The 17,769-nt window shown below is 40.0% G+C and overlaps 1 protein-coding gene across 1 annotated transcript; it reads right to left on the minus strand.

The window, feature by feature from the left end:
- Positions 1–511: 511 nt before the first annotated feature.
- sfrp1a (secreted frizzled-related protein 1a) lies at positions 512–17,097 on the minus strand. The gene is made up of 3 exons (XM_086169928.1): positions 16,456–17,097; positions 13,107–13,187; positions 512–2,012 (listed from the first exon to the last, which is right to left on the minus strand). The coding sequence occupies exons 1-3, from the start codon at positions 16,961–16,963 to the stop codon at positions 1,687–1,689; spliced, it is 915 nt and encodes a 304-aa protein (XP_086026054.1). The 5' UTR covers positions 16,964–17,097; the 3' UTR covers positions 512–1,686.
- Positions 17,098–17,769: the final 672 nt, after the last annotated feature.

Consider the following 17,769-nt stretch of genomic DNA (forward strand, 5'->3'; position numbering starts at 1 on the left):
AAATACCAGTAGGGTGCCAAATTGTTGTAAATGTGCTCTCTAAGTCATAGTAATGATTTTAATTTATTCTAAGTAAGACAACAAATATTTAATTGTTATCCTTTTGTTTTGAGATACAAACTATTTTAATTTGATTATATATATCTATATATATCTATATATATAGATATATATAGATATATATGAGTATATTTAGTAGATATATATGGACAGAGATGAACGATAAAGTTTTGGGATTTTATTTATTTTAAATGTACACATACACATAGGAGCAACTTATTCTTTCTCAATTACCTCCAAATTATTTAAATGCAAATATTTTCTTAAGATCTGTGGTTAGAAAAGTTCAGTGTTGTTTATCATTTAGATGTATGATTTATAACGCTTTGTTAATGATTATTCCATTTCAGGGTGTCACCTGTGTATAATCAGAAGCACAAATAATACACCTGACTTACTAAAACAATATCTTAAAAGGTCTGGTTAAGAACAAACAATAACACAACAACAATCAGTTTTTCCATATTTATGTAAAATTTGTATGTACATGTAATATGCAGCAATGCACTGCTGACATTCAAATCATCAAACAAAGTAGTGCTAAAACGGACCAGCAGCTTAAGCAAAACACACCAGAACACAGCATTGGTAACATTTGCAAATTTGCATTTTAAAACATGTAGCACTGCGAGACATATTCCATTATGGATTGGGATAATTGGAGCTCGAGAGACAAAAAATTAGTCACAATATTTGGTCAAATATCAGCATGGCACCTGGACAACACTTTGCGATGCAGATTTGCGGTATTTGCTTCTTTGCAATGTTTTGTGAAGAAAGAAAACAAAATTAAGGGTGAACGTTACTGGCAGTGCAGTCTTTAGGTTAATGGCAAATCATGGAATGGCATCATCTCTGTTAATAACTTATACAACAGAAAACATCTAATGTGCTCTATAGAGTGTTGCTTTTCAAGCTAAATTCAACGGTTTGACGATTGAGTGATTAAAGTAAGAGAGCCAGGAATAGCATACTTGGGCATTTTGGGAAAGGGATTTTTGTCTTTCTTACATGAAAATGTTAATCTCTCATTGGTATGTCTGTGTGACTGAGAGACCAGAGACAGTTCACCTAGCTTAGCATTAACACAGGAAACACCTAATCTCACTATCCTAAGAATATCTGCTTACTTTGACCTTTAAAAATCACATTATGCACTTGAGCCATTTCTTTACTCCACTAGCAGGTCATAGCTCGCTAAGCTAACCTGCTGTTGTTAGCTTCTTATTTAGCATACAGATGTAAGATCGATCATTTTGCAACTTTCAGAGAGGGTGTTGAGCATTTGTCCAAAAACATAACCTTGAAGCAAGATGACCGAGCTGGAGGATGAAAATTGCAAGACAATATCTACATACATGGAATGGAATTGTGATTCAGCAAAGCAGGGCTTTTACAAAAAGGTACTTTTCTTATGGCTAAGACTAAAAAGAAACCAAACTGCTTGACTGTTTTTTCACTGACATGTTAAAAAAAACAACGTACTGACAGACATTTCAAGGTATAGCTGTAAATATACAAAGATATATAGATATAAACAGAACAATAGAAAGCAGTTTGGGAGTTTAATGCTTGTGCAAGTTCATATGTAGGATGAGATGTGACCAAAAGAAGGGGGAAGTCAACTTATTTAAAGACGTTCTCAAAGGCAGGACATTTGTAGGTCTTGAGTTTCTTGATGGCCTTTTTGAACTCTTTGCTGGATTTGTCCCACTTGTGGATGCCCGTGAGGAGGTACTGCTTCTCCACCTTGCGGCCCATGATTAGATACTGGTTTCCCAGGTTGTCCAGCTGCTGGCAGGGACAGTCGGCGCCATTCTTCAAGTACAGCACCAGCTTCTTCATATCCTTCTTCTTCAGGTTGCCAGCCTTCAACATCTTCTTCCTCTTTTGCAGGATCACCTTGCGATCCGTATTCTCTCGCTTCACCTCCTTAATCTTGGTCTTGAAAGCTAGCAGCAACAAAGACATGGCAATTAGCTTTATGAGTGGGTGATAAGAAAATTGTTTTATACCTCTGCATTGATCCAACACCAAATTTCCAATCTTGTAACCAAAGTGTCATACAAACTTTGTGCCCAACTATGACAAAGTGGCTGTCACAGCTCGGGCTCTTAAATAGCCAAGGTTGTGGTGTTCCTGGCCTTATACCTCTCTTCCCGGCATTCTCCTCCCCTTGCAGGTTGGATAGTTTACAAAGGGGTGCAGAGCCACTTCCCATCTCTAATCAAGTGTATTTAAACTTCCTGTATTGAAACTCCCTGATCCCAGTGTTCAGGGCCAGATCATGGTCAGCGCATACCCTGTGTTTGTGCCCCCTGTCACTTTGCTGCCTGGGTCCCAGTAGAGGAAGATCCTGACTGCCTCTGTCCATCCATTCCTTGACTACTTAGGCTACACATTTAACTCCTGGCCTAATTTATAAGATTCTAGAGAATGCAGGATGATACTGACTACTTGATATCCACCAGTCCCTCACCCCACTGCATCTGTCTGTCCCTTGCATGTGACCCCATATGCTACGTTGCTGACATTCGTCTAGTTCCTGACTCCCTGGTGCACTTCCCTCTTCCTGTAATCCTGATGATCTACAGTGTGCGTCCTATAAATAAACATGACACGACCGGTATATCATCAATAGGAATATATATATTTTTGTTTTTGTGTCTTTCTGTTAAGTTCCGTTCCGTTCCGTTCTGTTGAGACAAAATTGATTAACTTATCTAAGTAAAGTGTCTCTCTGCAGAGGGTGTGAATCGGAAAAGCTTTTTGGTCATTTTTGTACTTTTTTTAATCGCAGCATCTTTTTCAATTTAACCGTGTAGCAAAGGAATTGTTTGCCCCAGTATTAGACCCCATACTTGCAATTCCATTGGGAGCCCAGTTCTTTGATGGACTGGTTCATGTAGCTTCTGTTCTATTCCTCAAATAACTTGTTGAGATCAAAACATTTACTGTTGTGCCATTTTAAACTCTATCAAACAAAGTGGAAAAAATTAAGACTGTAAAATTAGTCACTTTGTGGAGGCTGGGATGCTCAAAAACTTAATATACCACGACAAACGTCGGTATTTCACAATTTATGTGTATTATGAGGTAACAATCTGTCTGTTATATAATGTTTATATTATCTTTGTTCAGGGACACTGGTGTGTGGTTAATATTGCCAATTTCAAAAGTTGGCTGTGCTTTTGATAAACAACCTATCGGAACACAACCTTTTCTGAACTGCTTTCGATTTTCTTGCAGTTTTCTTCCCTTAAACTCTTTTTAACCTTCTAATCTCTCTGTTTCCTACAGTTCCCCTTTCTAACAGAGCACGAGTCAGACTTTGGTGGTCCAAATCTCCATATGCTTCCACATATTACATCTCATTGCCCTCCACTGTTACACAGTGATGTGCTTGTAGCTTGGACACCTTATGACACTACAGGAAGAAGAGAAAAAAACACCAAACGCTATATCCCATCTCAATTCACATGACTCGTTTCAAGATAAATCACAGGTTTAATTTTGAGATAAAGTCTTGTGACCAACATCAAGATTGGGGATGAATTATTTTCACACTCCAAGAAAGATAAAAGTGATAAAACTGTAACTTTTGTCAAAACCTCTTTGGGGTTTTAAATACAAAATCCCTTATGGCTCACGCTTCGCAGAACTGAGCTTGACATAAAATCCCAAATTGGCATTGAAAGAAACGTTGCTACGTTTATCTCTTCCTTTGCGCCAATATCTTCCATTGCTAATTAAAGTGTTAAAAAAGAGCCGTACTGTTTTTCCCAGTATTAGGAGCGCACATGGTAAGGATTAAGACTTTTATCCCCTGTCTCTGAAACACTCTGTGAGGAGGCTTAGTGTTCACTGAAATCAAAATGGGCAGCATTCATTATTAGTGAGTCATAAAAGAGAAGTCCAGGCCCACCCCTGAAAGACTTCTTGATAAATCCGCCATCCTTGATAATCCTTTGACACTATGAACTTTCTTTGCACCTCTGTGTTTAAGGGATTTTTTTTTTTTTCGAGGCATAGAAAGATGTCGGAAAAATAGCCTGAGATTCTGCCGTCAAGATGACCTACCAGCCAAATGAAAGTGCCATATTTTCTCATAATCAGAGGCCAGACATTCAACAGGAACGCCGCTTCCACGTTTGAATTTTATGTGGATGTAGGTAGATTGGGTCAATGATTTGGCAATGCTCACGGAAGTTCTAACAAAGATATTGAAGGTCAAATTTAGTGCTGAGCGTTATTTATTTAATTTTTAGAAAGCCTTAAAATCTGTTTAAGGAGCCAGTAGAGCATCAACAGGCAGCATCTTAAAAGGAATTCAAGGAACATTGAAACAAGAGCCAGTGCCACAAACTAGAAATGTAACCTTAAACCACTGTTTAAACCGCGTTATACAATAAAATATGACATAGACAAGAAACACCATATCAAATAAAGTCTGGTAATCTATCTCAATTGACAGCCACCAAGATTCATTACTTGTGACTCATTTCCCTGAACCCGAAGTGTTTGGGTACTAATGCTACTATTGGCAAAGCCCCTAACTCGGTAGAAATCTCGATTCACTCATCTGAAACCAAGAGCTTGCAATTTTCCAATGAGCTGTGTGACCTTTTACTTAGCAGATGAGTAATCAGATTTTTTTTTCCATTTTCTGCTCTAAATCAGCAGCGCAAGATAGATGCAGATACAGTTGATGTATCATGTTGCCTGTTCGGAGTTTCACCATTACATCCATGAAGGGTAGCAAAAAGAAACAATTCAAAATAATATCAATGAATTTAATCACCATCTATATTATTTATCCTGCACACAAGGCCACTATGGGGCTGGAGCCAATCCGAGCTGATCCTGGTTCAGAGACGGAGTCAGACCTAGAACTGTCACCCATCAATCACAGGGACATCATGGATAGAGTAATAAATACCTTTCATTCTCTCTCATTCACACCTATGGACAGTTTTGAGTCTTTGGTTAACTCACTGCAGGTTTTTGGTCTGGGGGAGGAAGCAGAAAAACCCAGAAATAGCTCACCAAGCATGAGGAGAATATGAAACTCCTCAGAGAAAGGCCAAAGTCTGAATCAAATCAGGAGTCTGCTGGCTTTGTAGCAGGAGTGCTAACTACTGCACCATTATGACCCCTAAAATGAATATCTTTATACTTACTGAGGTGCCTGTGTCAAATCTTATACACAGTTGGATGATAAGTCAAGTCAGTAAACGCATCAGTGTGGGGAAAAGAGCAAATTCCTTATTTTTTATCTGAGTTCTTGTCCATGACAGTAAAAGACATTCTTTCAGACTGTTGCTGAAATGTGGATAACTATGTTTTACAGCAAGTGACTTAAGGGTACATTTGCATCACACATCAAAACCATCCGCCATTGGTGACTGCATTCGCATTTACCTTCCATCCATCCATCCATCAATCCACCCATTATCGACCGCTTGTCCTGCACTCAGGGTCACAGGGAAGCTGGAGCCTATCCCAGATATCACTGGGCGAGAGGCGGGGTTCGCCCTCGACCGGTTGCCAGTCGATAGCAGGGCCACTGCTTTTACCTATCTTGGTTTAAAATCTAATATTGTTATCTAAATGACAATATTAGAAAGGCAAAATGGGTAAAAAAAATTACCTTTGCTTTACAGTATTCTTGACACTTTTCATGGAGTGAATGGGCCTTATGTGGGAACATATTTCCCAAAGGCTCTCGAATGTAGCCCACTTTCAAATCCATTGCAACAATGCATAGCGTATTGAACCAAGCCCCAAAGCCAAACAGTCAATACCAATTGCATGTGCAGATGATTGACATATATATAAGTTTAAGCAAATGGTAAAATCCAAATGCAAATACAAGCATGGTTTTGATTGTAGCCAATGTAGGCAACATTTGTCAATTATACTGTTTGAATGTAGAAATCAATTAGAGAATCTGGTTCTGTAAAATGAATGACATCCATTTAGTGAATCAACTCCCTTCATATACAAAGTTTGTTTGTTTTTTGTCAATTCTTTGTTTCTATTTTTTAATTTCCATTTCATTTTAGGTGGCAATTAAAGGCCTTTGTTGTCTAGTCTCAGGGAAAGTACAAAGTCAGGATAATTGCTGTTGTATGTCCACACAAGTAAAAGTTCCCAAACTCCAACAACCCATCATGTGTTTCAGGTAACAGTATGTGTGATGAATAAGAAAACAAGCTTAATGACTGATTCTTTTTATGAGCAATCTAATCATAAATATGTATGAACAAGTCACAGGGAAGCTGGCTGCCAAAAATCTACCAGCTCGTTTTTGGCATTCCTTTGTATTCGCCCGCAATGACGTGTGCTGGAAAATTTTGGAAAACATTCACTGATAATGAAATTTATCATGCAATCACATATGCGCAATATACCATCAGATAAGGAATGATGCGTCACCATAATGATCTTCATCTTCTCCGAAAAAAAGATTTCTTTGTGGATTACTTGATTACACCGCACAATTGAAGGGTTTCCTGCACTGTTTCATTTGAAGATACTAAATCAGACAACACATAGTACTAGAGACAAGAATGGATCTGCTTAATGGGATGTCAAACATTCACCACAACCACAAAATGCACAAAATGAAAAACATTTGTAAACACATTTGTATCCATTTATTTGAAGTGTAGAATAAAAGTGCATGTTGCAGTGTACTTTTGCATTTACAATTTGTAGCGTATTTTCTTATTTTATTTGAACGATTGCACCATTTATTTTAAACGTGCCTTTCTGAAAGGGCTGGTTTAAGCAATGACTGATGCCTATTCAATGGGGAAAATTCATTTTTTTTGTGTGTTCCCTTAGCCTTACACGGGTCACTGTGTTGAAATGGATAAATCAGACAGGGTGTGTGTCTGTCCCCTTTCAAAACAATAGCAATCCCAACTCATCAACACATTTCAGTTCAGTCCGGCAGTGCACAACGACCCTGTTGTTTACTGCATCCGCAAAGGGAAGGAATAATTTGGCAATGACAACAAAGTGAGTCGTCTGAGGCAGAGTGGGGATTTAATTGGAGGGTATTGGGAGTTCGGGGGCCAATGAGGTACCGTAAAACCTTAAGCACTGAGATAAATTGCAGTAGGAATAAAGTGTTAAGTGAGATGAGCTGTAAATCTGTTACTGGCTGAGTGCAGCATATTCAATCTGTGTTTACCTGTGCTACGTGTTTGAGTGAAGACTATTCATCTAGAACCCTGAGAAAATGTCATAGCGCTAACTGGAGGATTTAGACCTGTTACTTGTTAAGAGTAACCCTGATGTGTTAGTTTGAAAGCATGTTTCTAATTTACAAGAATCTTTTTTTCAAAAACTCAAATCAAAAGCTGCCTTGGTTTTTTTTTGTGTGTGTGTGTGAGTGTGTGTGTGTGTGTGTGTGTGTGTTTTGCCTTTACAGGGTTTAAAAGGGGAAACGTGCTTTTGCATTTGATGGGAAGCAATTATGTTGAGTGTAAAACAATGGAAATACCACGCATTTAACTTCTACCTTAACTGAGAACAGACTTTTTGCAATTTCCAGTAAGTTTTTCAGTGGACAAAAATGCAAACTCTATGCCAGAGAGGGGGGAAATTTCACACATGATTGGTCAGTGCAGATTAATAAAGACTAACTGTGCTTATCCATCTCCGCATTATCCAGAGAAGAGGAAGAAGTTTATCATATCTGAGCGTAGGTCCTCCAAACCAAACAAGCGACTTTGGATAGTGAACTTGGTCTCCCATTTGAGTCAAAACCAGCCTTATCTGTTCTTGGTGGGATAAAACACATCATGATGAAAGCTTGGATGCCTTCCACGGGCATGTTTTCTTTTTCCTGAAGACAAGACATTAAGTCATGCCCGGCTGCAGCTGCTGTCAGATATATTTGTTTTTTGCAGTTTCCTCCTCAGACCAGAACATGCTTCCATTGGACTGCTGGAAAAAGCAACAAACAAATCCTTGGAACCAATGATGCTATTTGTTGCGCATTAGTTGTTAACCCACTGCAATCAAGCGGCATACCAGAGGAGGTTTGTCCAACGTAGGTCCAGACCTGTAACGCAAGCATCATAGTGTCTCAACCTCTGACACTAGATATGTTTGTGTATGCACACATGTCAGCCAGTTACAGAATCTATGACAAGGAAGCAAAACAACATCTGCCTGTGTCTGAGATGAAACAAGCCAATAATGTGCCACTCTCTTCTTGGCAAACCAGGACAATGGACTGAAAAAGACATGTCCCATCACCACAGCATAAACAACAAGGCAGCTCAACACACAAAATGTAACTTTAAACTTGAACAAACGAGAAGAAAGTCTGGTTCCAATGTGTATTCGATCCAGCTAGTTCAGCACCTGGAATTCAGGCGGCCACAAGTTCTGATTCAGCTTGTAAAAAAAAAAAAAAAAAAAAAAAAGAAATTAAATATATAACATCTTGCATCTTGTGTGCATCATGCACACGTTATTTTCCTGGAAGACCTCATGATTACGCTTAAGGTTGTATTGTATTTTTAAGTAAATGTTTTAAAGCAGTGAAAGGCTTGCGAATTTCCATGAAGAAATCAAGCACTTCCATTAGCTGACAATGTTCACACTGGTATTTTTTCAACTCATGAGTATTTGTATGTGTAATCCTGGCAAAATGTAGTCTTGGAAAGATCTAATGTATCACAACCACCACGGAACTGAATTCAGCTCTTCGCTTTTTCCCGTTCAGGATTCCTATGATATTTAACTGTGCACTCCAAAGGCCGACAATTTTAGATCATTCATAATTTGGGCTGATGTCTAAGGGATAAAAAAATTAAAACCAAAAATGAATGGGAACATCGATGCGCAGATGTTCAAATCATCTCGAGATCAGATGGATGTAGCTGGTTCTTTAGCTGAGGCATGGAATAAAGCTCATAATATAAACACACAGGTTATCTTGCTGATTTTAATAAAAATAATTAATTTCCTCTCAGGTTCCCAGGAAGGCACAGACCAAAGACTATCCTGGATGCAACCGAGGAGACTTACCCTGCAGGGACAACAGAATGCATGACTAAATACTAAAAGTCTGAAAAAGGTCACAAACGACACACGACAAACCCATATTTCTCCTCTGTGCGGAATTCTGGTGTTTTATTTTTGTCCATTTTTTAAGGATGAGCATATTCTCCCGATAGGTTAGTGGATATCTCAATTTCCATCATATTACTAACCCATCACACCGACCAAGCTTGAAATTGCTGCCTGTGATTGATTCAGTAAATGTTGATAATAGAAAGCAAAATGCTTTATCTGTCTCTGGACAGCAGGCAAATGTGATCATTAACTTAATTAAACTCAACTGACTTACTGTCAATATAAAATGTACCCTATTCAAGCAAGGTTTCCAGACATAAGTCGGGACAAAGTAGTAAAAGGGCTATTATGGACGTTTCACATCCCCGGCCCACATTTGTTTGAAATCGCAAAATTTGTTGAAATAAAATGTAAGTGTTTTGAACAGGGGACCATCCAAGCCACAACAACTAAGTACTCACATAATAATCTTCATGTGACCACAAAGTCAGAATTGATCAAAATCAAAATGATCTCTAATAAATGTCATGTTCAGTCCAGTCCCTGCTTCAGTTGGAATGAAAACCCTTGGGTCTAACTGGCGTCCTACATTTACCACAGACACACACTCACCTTGATGTCTGACGGATTGAAATTACATTGAAAATTAACATCAGTTTGACTTTTTCTCGGCCCAGTGTTGAAGTTCTGTGTCAGACCAAAGTTGGACTTGAAACAGACAAATGACCACGGGCAGAAAGTCAAAGATAATTAAAGAAATAAAGTGAAAATAAATCCCACGTGGGTATTTGAACATTTGGAGGAGAGGATGATGGAATTTAGTTTGCTGACAAACATCAGTTTGTCAAATTCAACCCAATATCAATGTTTTAATGGTGGCGTCCAATTGGGTGCCTCGGTGTCTCATACAGGTTGCTCTTACTTAATGTAAATTGATCTAAAAACTGACAGATATGTCCTGATCTCCAAATAATTTGTAAACAGTGTTTGGTAAAATTTTCTTTTAAATTAAAAAAAAAAAAAAAACAAAGAAAAGGTTTATTATTTGTCGTATAAGACAAGTCATTTGTTATTGTAATTTTTCTAAAAAATAGATAAATAAATGATGTTGGACATGATCAAACACATTCATATTGCTTTGACCCTTATCCATTTGTCTTGATCTCCTACTATGTTTAGAAGTACTTTTCCAACTCTTTTCCTTTGCTTGCAATGTACTGTAACACTCAGACAGCTTGTTTCACAAAGTACATCTATGCAGTGTTCATCATTTTGCGTCCGGGAAATGCTTTTTACAACATTCCCATGGTTTGGTTTCATTTGTTTCCCACATCTTTCAATGTTGCTGCAAGTTTACGGTTAGGGTGGAGTGGGTTTGGGGCACAAGTGGGGTGGGATTAGGAACAGTCACATCTGTAACACTACATACTAGCGAGTTAGTAAAAAACAGAAAATCGCTGAAACTTTCGACTGGACTGAATTCTGAACAGAAGAGGTCGCGCGCAATCTCATGAGCGTCATTTTTATTCATAGTCCACATGAGACGAACCTATCACTTACCATGGTCCAGTTTGTATACCGAAAATCTTTTGCTCCTTACTCCTACTTTAAATATCAACATGAGCTGACGATGAAATATTCCCTATGTTCGAACGTGACTCAAATCCAGTCCCACATGTACCCATTTGAGAAGAAACAAATGTGATAACCTAAGATAAACTAGTGGATAATTGCGAAAAGATAATGTTGAAAATATAACCATGATAAAGCTAATAATGTGACGAGATTACAAACTTGATAAAGAATTAACTGGTTTAGTTTATGGTAAATGAGCCCTTGTGGCCTTTGAGGAGTGTGTTTGCGAGCCACTAGAGGGCTGTGGTGCTCACTTCTACTGCATTCACACAAAATTGTTGCTGATTTAAAAGCGAATTCCTGCAAATTCCCGGGACGCTACTTCAAACTGATGGAATGGCTTGTGTTCTGTCCAACTGGCAGCAGACCTACTGTATCATGGACGTAGTTTTGTTGCCCACAGAAACTATGAAAATACTTGATAAAGGAAGAATTTTTTCACAAGAAAATGTTTCGACCCTCATCTTAGAGGCTTCTTGCCTCGGATCCATTTGTCACGATAAGAAGGTTTCGACAAGGATTCACCGTGATCTGGATGGCCGAAAACCTCCGCGAAGAGTAGAAATAAACTGCAAGTACAATGGTGAATGGTAGAGTTCGCCTATGAGTTTTTGTTGTGGTATTACATATATTTGTTGTTGGGTCGTGCATCAAGTATGGACTTCTATCTTGGAATGGAACCAACATTGTCCAATTTTTTCAACAAGTTGACCTTATAGCTTTATTTTTGTTGTTGTTTTCTTGTCCTGGAGCTACTACCTAGCTAGTTTTAATATTAAGTAGAAATCACCACTGAACATGGTATTTCCTCAGCAGACCATAGCACATTCTTTTGTATCCTGTTCCGATAAATCCCCTGATTTCATGGAAGCCAACAAGTATATGAAGTGCTGACAATAAAAGTCACTTACTTTGTAAGAATTGAAGAATCATATATATATATATATATATATATATATATATATATATATATATATATATATATATATATATATATATATATATATATATATATTCATTACATATAATGATACAATAATGATATAATTTGGAGTTGAAAACATAGAAGATGCATTTATTTCTTGGTTCATTAGCATCATCATTAAGTCATCATGTTACTGGGCATCTACTGGGCATCTACTGGGCATCTAGTGAGTAAATTTGATGCAGATGTTGTAAAGTCTTTTTATATGAATTATCTAAAACAATTTTGTATTATATTAGTGGATTTGGTACGCATATATGTAAATTCAAAAGTAAGTATGACTCACTCAGACATAATTTCATACAGTACATGGGTGTATCCTGGGGGATTGCAAAGGCAAATACTATGCCAAGGTTAGGGCAGTGCTGCTGTGAGGGAATTCTGCATTTAATTTAACACTTTCATTTTGTTTGTAGTTACAACTTAGGAATCAAAAAATTTATGGGAGATGTAGTTGGTTCTTGTGTTTCCATTTTGCAGTCAATCAAATGTGATCATGCAGGCCTTATGACTGGGTACACTGACTGCTATTGAAGTTAATTAGTCATAAATGTAATATATTGGATACAAAATGCTTTCATTGGGGCCACCCCATACTCACAAACACACACAAACTCTCTCTCTCTCTCTCTCTCTCTCTCTCACACACACACACACACACACACACACACACAAGTGATTGCAAAGAATTTTAGATGTTAAACATGAGGACATGGATGTGGGGACAAATTTGAAGTCCAACTACAGCATGTGTTCACTGCCGAAAACCAATTCAAATTCATATAAATTGAATTCAATTCAATGTAATTATTAATAATCTGTCAAAAAAAAATAATGCAAGAACCCTTCTCAATCAAGATTTCAATGACATGGAGAGACAAGATTCATTGTGGGCAGACAGCATGTATCATGCTGCAAGAGGCAACCCAGACAGCAGAGCAAACATCTAACTTTATTACCACTGGGACCTGTCAAATAAAGACTTTAACAACCCTGATTCATTGGCCAGAGAATATTATCCAACCCAGACAAGCTCTGACATCTCAACAAGAGATAAGATTTTACATGTAAGGTTTACATGAAAACAAAATCATGTAAATCTGTGTAATGAAACCACCCTCAAGGATTTGACTGCTTAGAAAATGGCCAATTATGGTCATATACAAAGTGCCTCAAGGAAAAAATGGTTTAACATACTTCAATCATGTTCAAGTCGAGACTTTAGGCTGCCATACATGTTCAGACATTTCAGAGTGCCCTTCACATGCGCATGTAACCTGTTTTGCATGTTGACTTGGTGCTATTGTGGTGTTTTGGGAGCACTTACCAAACTCGCTGGCACACATATGCTCCAACATGGCATCTGTTTTCATTTCATTGTCACATGGAGGGCAGATGGGAGAGTAACCTGTGGAGAGAAAAAATTAAAAAAAAAAGGAACCCGGTTTGGAAATCAATGGGAAAAACAGGTCAAACATCCAATGATGTTACAAAGAAAGCAAAGATTTACACAACAATTAAGATAAATGACTGCCCTGCCCTAAAAATGCAACTTCAAGCGATGTAAATCTCTGCACACCTACCCTGTCTCTGTATGTCCAGATCCTATCTCGTGTTGTGTGTATGAAACTACCTGATCTTTTTCTTTTAGGCTTTGTACACCCTGATGAACTGACCTCACAGAGGAATGTCTCAACTTTTACGGCCAGCTGTAACTAAAAGCCGCAGTAAATGCTCTTCTTTGTTGTCCGTTACATTTAGACGGTTTTGAAAACGGGTGAAGTGATGCACGCCGGGCCCGACGTGTAAAAAATACATGTTAAAAGCTTGGACGGGATCGATTGAAATTATATTTTTACCCCGTCTCGAAGGAATGCCGTGACATTCCGAAAAAGAAGTTAATAGTCAACACGGAGACGAAAAACCCACCTGAAGACAAAGAGCCAATGAGAGTTCTCGACAAAACGTAACTTGGTCCCGAGGCATATCTTCAAATCTTTTACCACCACAATTTCTCACATTTTTCTAATACCACAACCGAACGCTGCTTGCCAACAGCTGAGCTTACTTTCCGAGCAAACTTGGACCTGCACCATTTCATTTAAAACCACTACATTTTGTCACAAACTGTATCAGGGTGTACTGGGTTTGCCAGCTGTCCATTAGATGTGTTTAACAAAACCTTGTGAAAGTAACACCCAGGTGCAAAGAGCTTGTGAAAACAGACGCTGTTTGCAGAGTCACAGGGGTCCCTTTGCCTATCTGGACCCCTCGCTCCTTTAAATCAATTATCGCCAGCTTGCATACAGCATTGGAGTAGGGAGCAAGGTAGTTATATATCTGTGCAAAGTAAAAACATGAGAACTTTTCTTCAACTATCTGAGGCAGTCAGTTGAATATTAGCAACTTTTTTGAACATCACATGGGCTCTCAAAAGCCCTCATTGACATTTATAACCATTATGACATTTTATGGACCAATCAACCACAGATTTAACAAAGAAATTAGTTATAAGTGATCAATTGAAAGATCTTATAATGCTGAAAACGATCATAGCTCCACTTTGCTGCTCCTTTTATTCGCACGAGGTCTGAGCACTAAGGTAATGAAATTATCAGCCTCGACATCAGAACTTTTCAGAGCAGTATTTGCCCGTTGGGAAAAACGGCAGCTTCATCGATCGGCGACGATGCCAACGAATATGAACAGGTGACGCCTGTGGAGCAAGTAGTTCTGTGTGGTCCCCTTAACTCTCAAATGGAGATCTTTCTCAGAAAACAGAAAAAAAACAGACCTCTATCCATACCACCGTGTCAATCAATAACACCCCCCCACACACACACACATACGAACACACTCGTGAGGGATATGTCCACTCTGCAAATACAGTGAGGGCTGTGTAATGGCTGAAGGATTCACAGTCACTCCATTTATGAGCTGTGTGTTCAGTGAAAATCTCTTCAAGTGCCGTATTTACAACTTCAGATTGAAATATAAGTATGTGATGATGGAAATCCCCCCTTCATATTAGGGTTAAAGTGAATGAAATGATTGTGCATTCCCGTTCCTGGCGCACACCTCAGCCAGGCGACTAGCAGCCCGGCTGGCAACAAAACACCAAATCTACTCGCAATCAGCCCGTGCTTTGTCTTCCCCCAACTTGTTGTTTTTGGCCATTTTTCAGGGGTCCACTGGTATTTATCAGCTTGGCTCATAGAGGTAGAAACAAGAAGCACCGATATCTGCCTCCCTCTTCACTTATTCTGTATGAGCCATCTGACTCAGCTTCATACCAGCACACACAAAAGTCCCAGCAGGTTTGGAAATCCTGCAGCCAAGGAGCCATTAGTGATGCCCAATGGAGAAGAGTGCGCACGCGTGTGTGTGTGTGTGTGTGTGTGTGTGTGTGCGCGTACCTACATGCATGTTTTCATGCGCGTGTTTCTGCGCATGGGGGGGGGGGGAATGGAATTTCATGGATATTTTGCACATTTTTCAAATAGTGCTCTCACCTTTCTTTCAGTTGGGCTTCTTTTCTCAGTGATGGGTATGATTTTTTTTTTTTTTTATAGATTTTCTGATTTTCTCTCCTCAAACTCAGACACGTTGAATGAAGTAGCTTCCATCTGCAAGAACTTTTTTTTTTTTTATTTGACAAAATAAACCCATGTCAACAGCAGCCACACAAACATATGCCTTTACCGCTGACATTACAGAATGAGAAGACCGCCTGAGTGGGGAGATTTCGGGAGAGCGCGATCAAATCCAGGGTTTCGGGTCTGAGTGTTCCTCACCGAAAGGTCGTATTTGGTTTGTTTGTGTTGGGATTTGCATTTGCAAACATGCCTTCCCCCTGAAACAACATTCTCAAGCCAATTTTACTGCACTGGTGTCAGTTTTTACAGAGTGGCAAAAGTGGTGGCTGTTTGTTTGCTGAGTGAGTCAGTTATTTGTCGCTTTAATGCACACTTAAGAAACGTCGGAGGCTTCATTGAAGTCAATCACAGCGACTTCAATTATCAGCAGGCAGTTTTCCATGCTTCTGTGGCAGCCGTGCTTCTCATTTTGAAGTCATTGCGAGACGTTCGTCGTTACCATTTATTAGTCGGACGGATCTGAAAACGTCCCGGAGGCTCGGGGTGATTGAGAACAACGTGGTTCAGTCCTCTGTATTTTTTATGCAGGGTTTAGCAACCTGAAAGAGGTTTATATTCTCTTACATATTGAATGTCAACTTTGAGGTGCATCTGAAGCCCTGAAACAGGAGAGGAGAGGGAAACGAGAAAATACCTGGTAAAATCCTGGTAAAAAAAATAAAAAATTGTGGGAACTTGGAGCATGTAGAAGTTGGTGTAAAGAGGACTCAGAAATGAATGGGTATCATTTGTACGGTGTGTGTGTGGGCCATTGCATTGCTGCCGTTGGAGTGTTTTCATATTTGCTGGAGGGAGAAACGTTATCGTGAGCCGCACGAACCTTATTTCCCGTTTGGTCTGCTCCGATCAAGGTGAGGCAACCACACTGCTCCCCCGAGGGGCTGCTTAGTGGCCGCAAAAACGCTGCGGCGAAAAGAGCTTCACTTCAGACGTGAAGCGTTGCCGTGTGTTTTCAAACCTCCCGTGGAATCACTCGTGTCCGCGTGTGAGGTGGCCCGGTGGCGCACGATGACCTCTTACCTGTGGGCTTGGTGGCCTCGGTGGCGTTGGGCTGCGTCATGGCGATGCACACGTCGTCTTGGGGAAACTTGTCACAGGTGAGCATCTCCGGCCAGGGGAAGCCGAACGCCTCCATGATGGGGGTGCAGCCGTCGCGCACGGCTTCGCACAGCCAGCGGCACGGGAAAATGGGGCGCTCCAGGCAGACGGGCGCGAAAAGCGAGCAGAGGAAGACCTGCGTGCCCGGGTGGCAGTTCTTGTGCACCAGCGGCACCCAGCTGCTCGCCTGCTGCTTGACCTCGGCCATGGTTTCGTGCTCCAGGAGGTTGGGCAGGAGCATCTGGTGGTAGCCCACGTTGTGACAGAGCCGCAGGTCATCCGGAATGTCCACGCACTGGGGGGGCTTTCCGTAGCTGCGACCGACGTACGAGTCCAACTTCCAGCTCAGGTACTCGTATTCTGACGCCCTGCACGCTGACAGGAGCGCTACTGTCAGAGCCAGGCGGATCATCCCGCTCAAAAACCTCATTGTTTTCTGCGGCGTCAATAAAGCGAGTCGGCACGCGTAATAACGGGCGCGATCACTTCATGAAGAAAAAAATCTGAACAATTTGGAGCAAACACTGATGTCGGGTGTTTTTTTTTTTTTCGGTTTAGTTTCCAAGGTGCCTCCTCCAGTTGCAGTCGCGCCACGCTCCTCCGGTGCGTCTGGCTCCTGCAGAGTTTGGGGAGGTAATGCGCTGAGCTGGTAAGGCGCTTGGAAACCAGAGAGATCGTAAAGTGCGCATCGGCCAATCGCAGCGCGTCTGAGCCTTTTGGCACAGTGCTGTCCGTCAAGACGCTTAATTACCCAGTGTGTAAAAACTCCCCGGGAGCTTTTCCTACCCCATTTCTATTTTACTCCCTCTGCTTGTAGTTCTTTTGTCAAAACAAGACAAAAAAAAAAGACTGAATGACTAACTGAATGCCCGATCGAGGGCACACGCAAGACCAACGCGCAAGATGCGTCGGACTGTGACGAAATGACTTAATTATCTTTTTTATATTCGATGAAAATAAAATTCTTACTGAAAATTCAAGAGACTGCATGTTGGGCAGCGTATTATAATGATATACACTGCTCAAAAAAATAAAGGGAACACTTAAAAAACACATCCTAGATCTAAATGAATGAAATATTCTTATGAAATACTTTGCTCTTTACACAGTTGAATGTGCTGACAACAAAATCACACAAAAATGATCAATGGAAATCAATTGTATCAACCCATGGAGGTCTGGATAAGAATCACACTCAAAATTAAAGTGTAAAAACAAACTCCAGGCTGATCCAAC

The sequence above is a fragment of the Fistularia commersonii genome, chromosome 22 (genome assembly GCF_037954325.1).
Source record: "Fistularia commersonii isolate RoL2024-O1a breed Wild chromosome 22, RoL_Fcom_v1.0, whole genome shotgun sequence".
Lineage (NCBI taxonomy): Eukaryota > Metazoa > Chordata > Actinopteri > Syngnathiformes > Fistulariidae > Fistularia > Fistularia commersonii.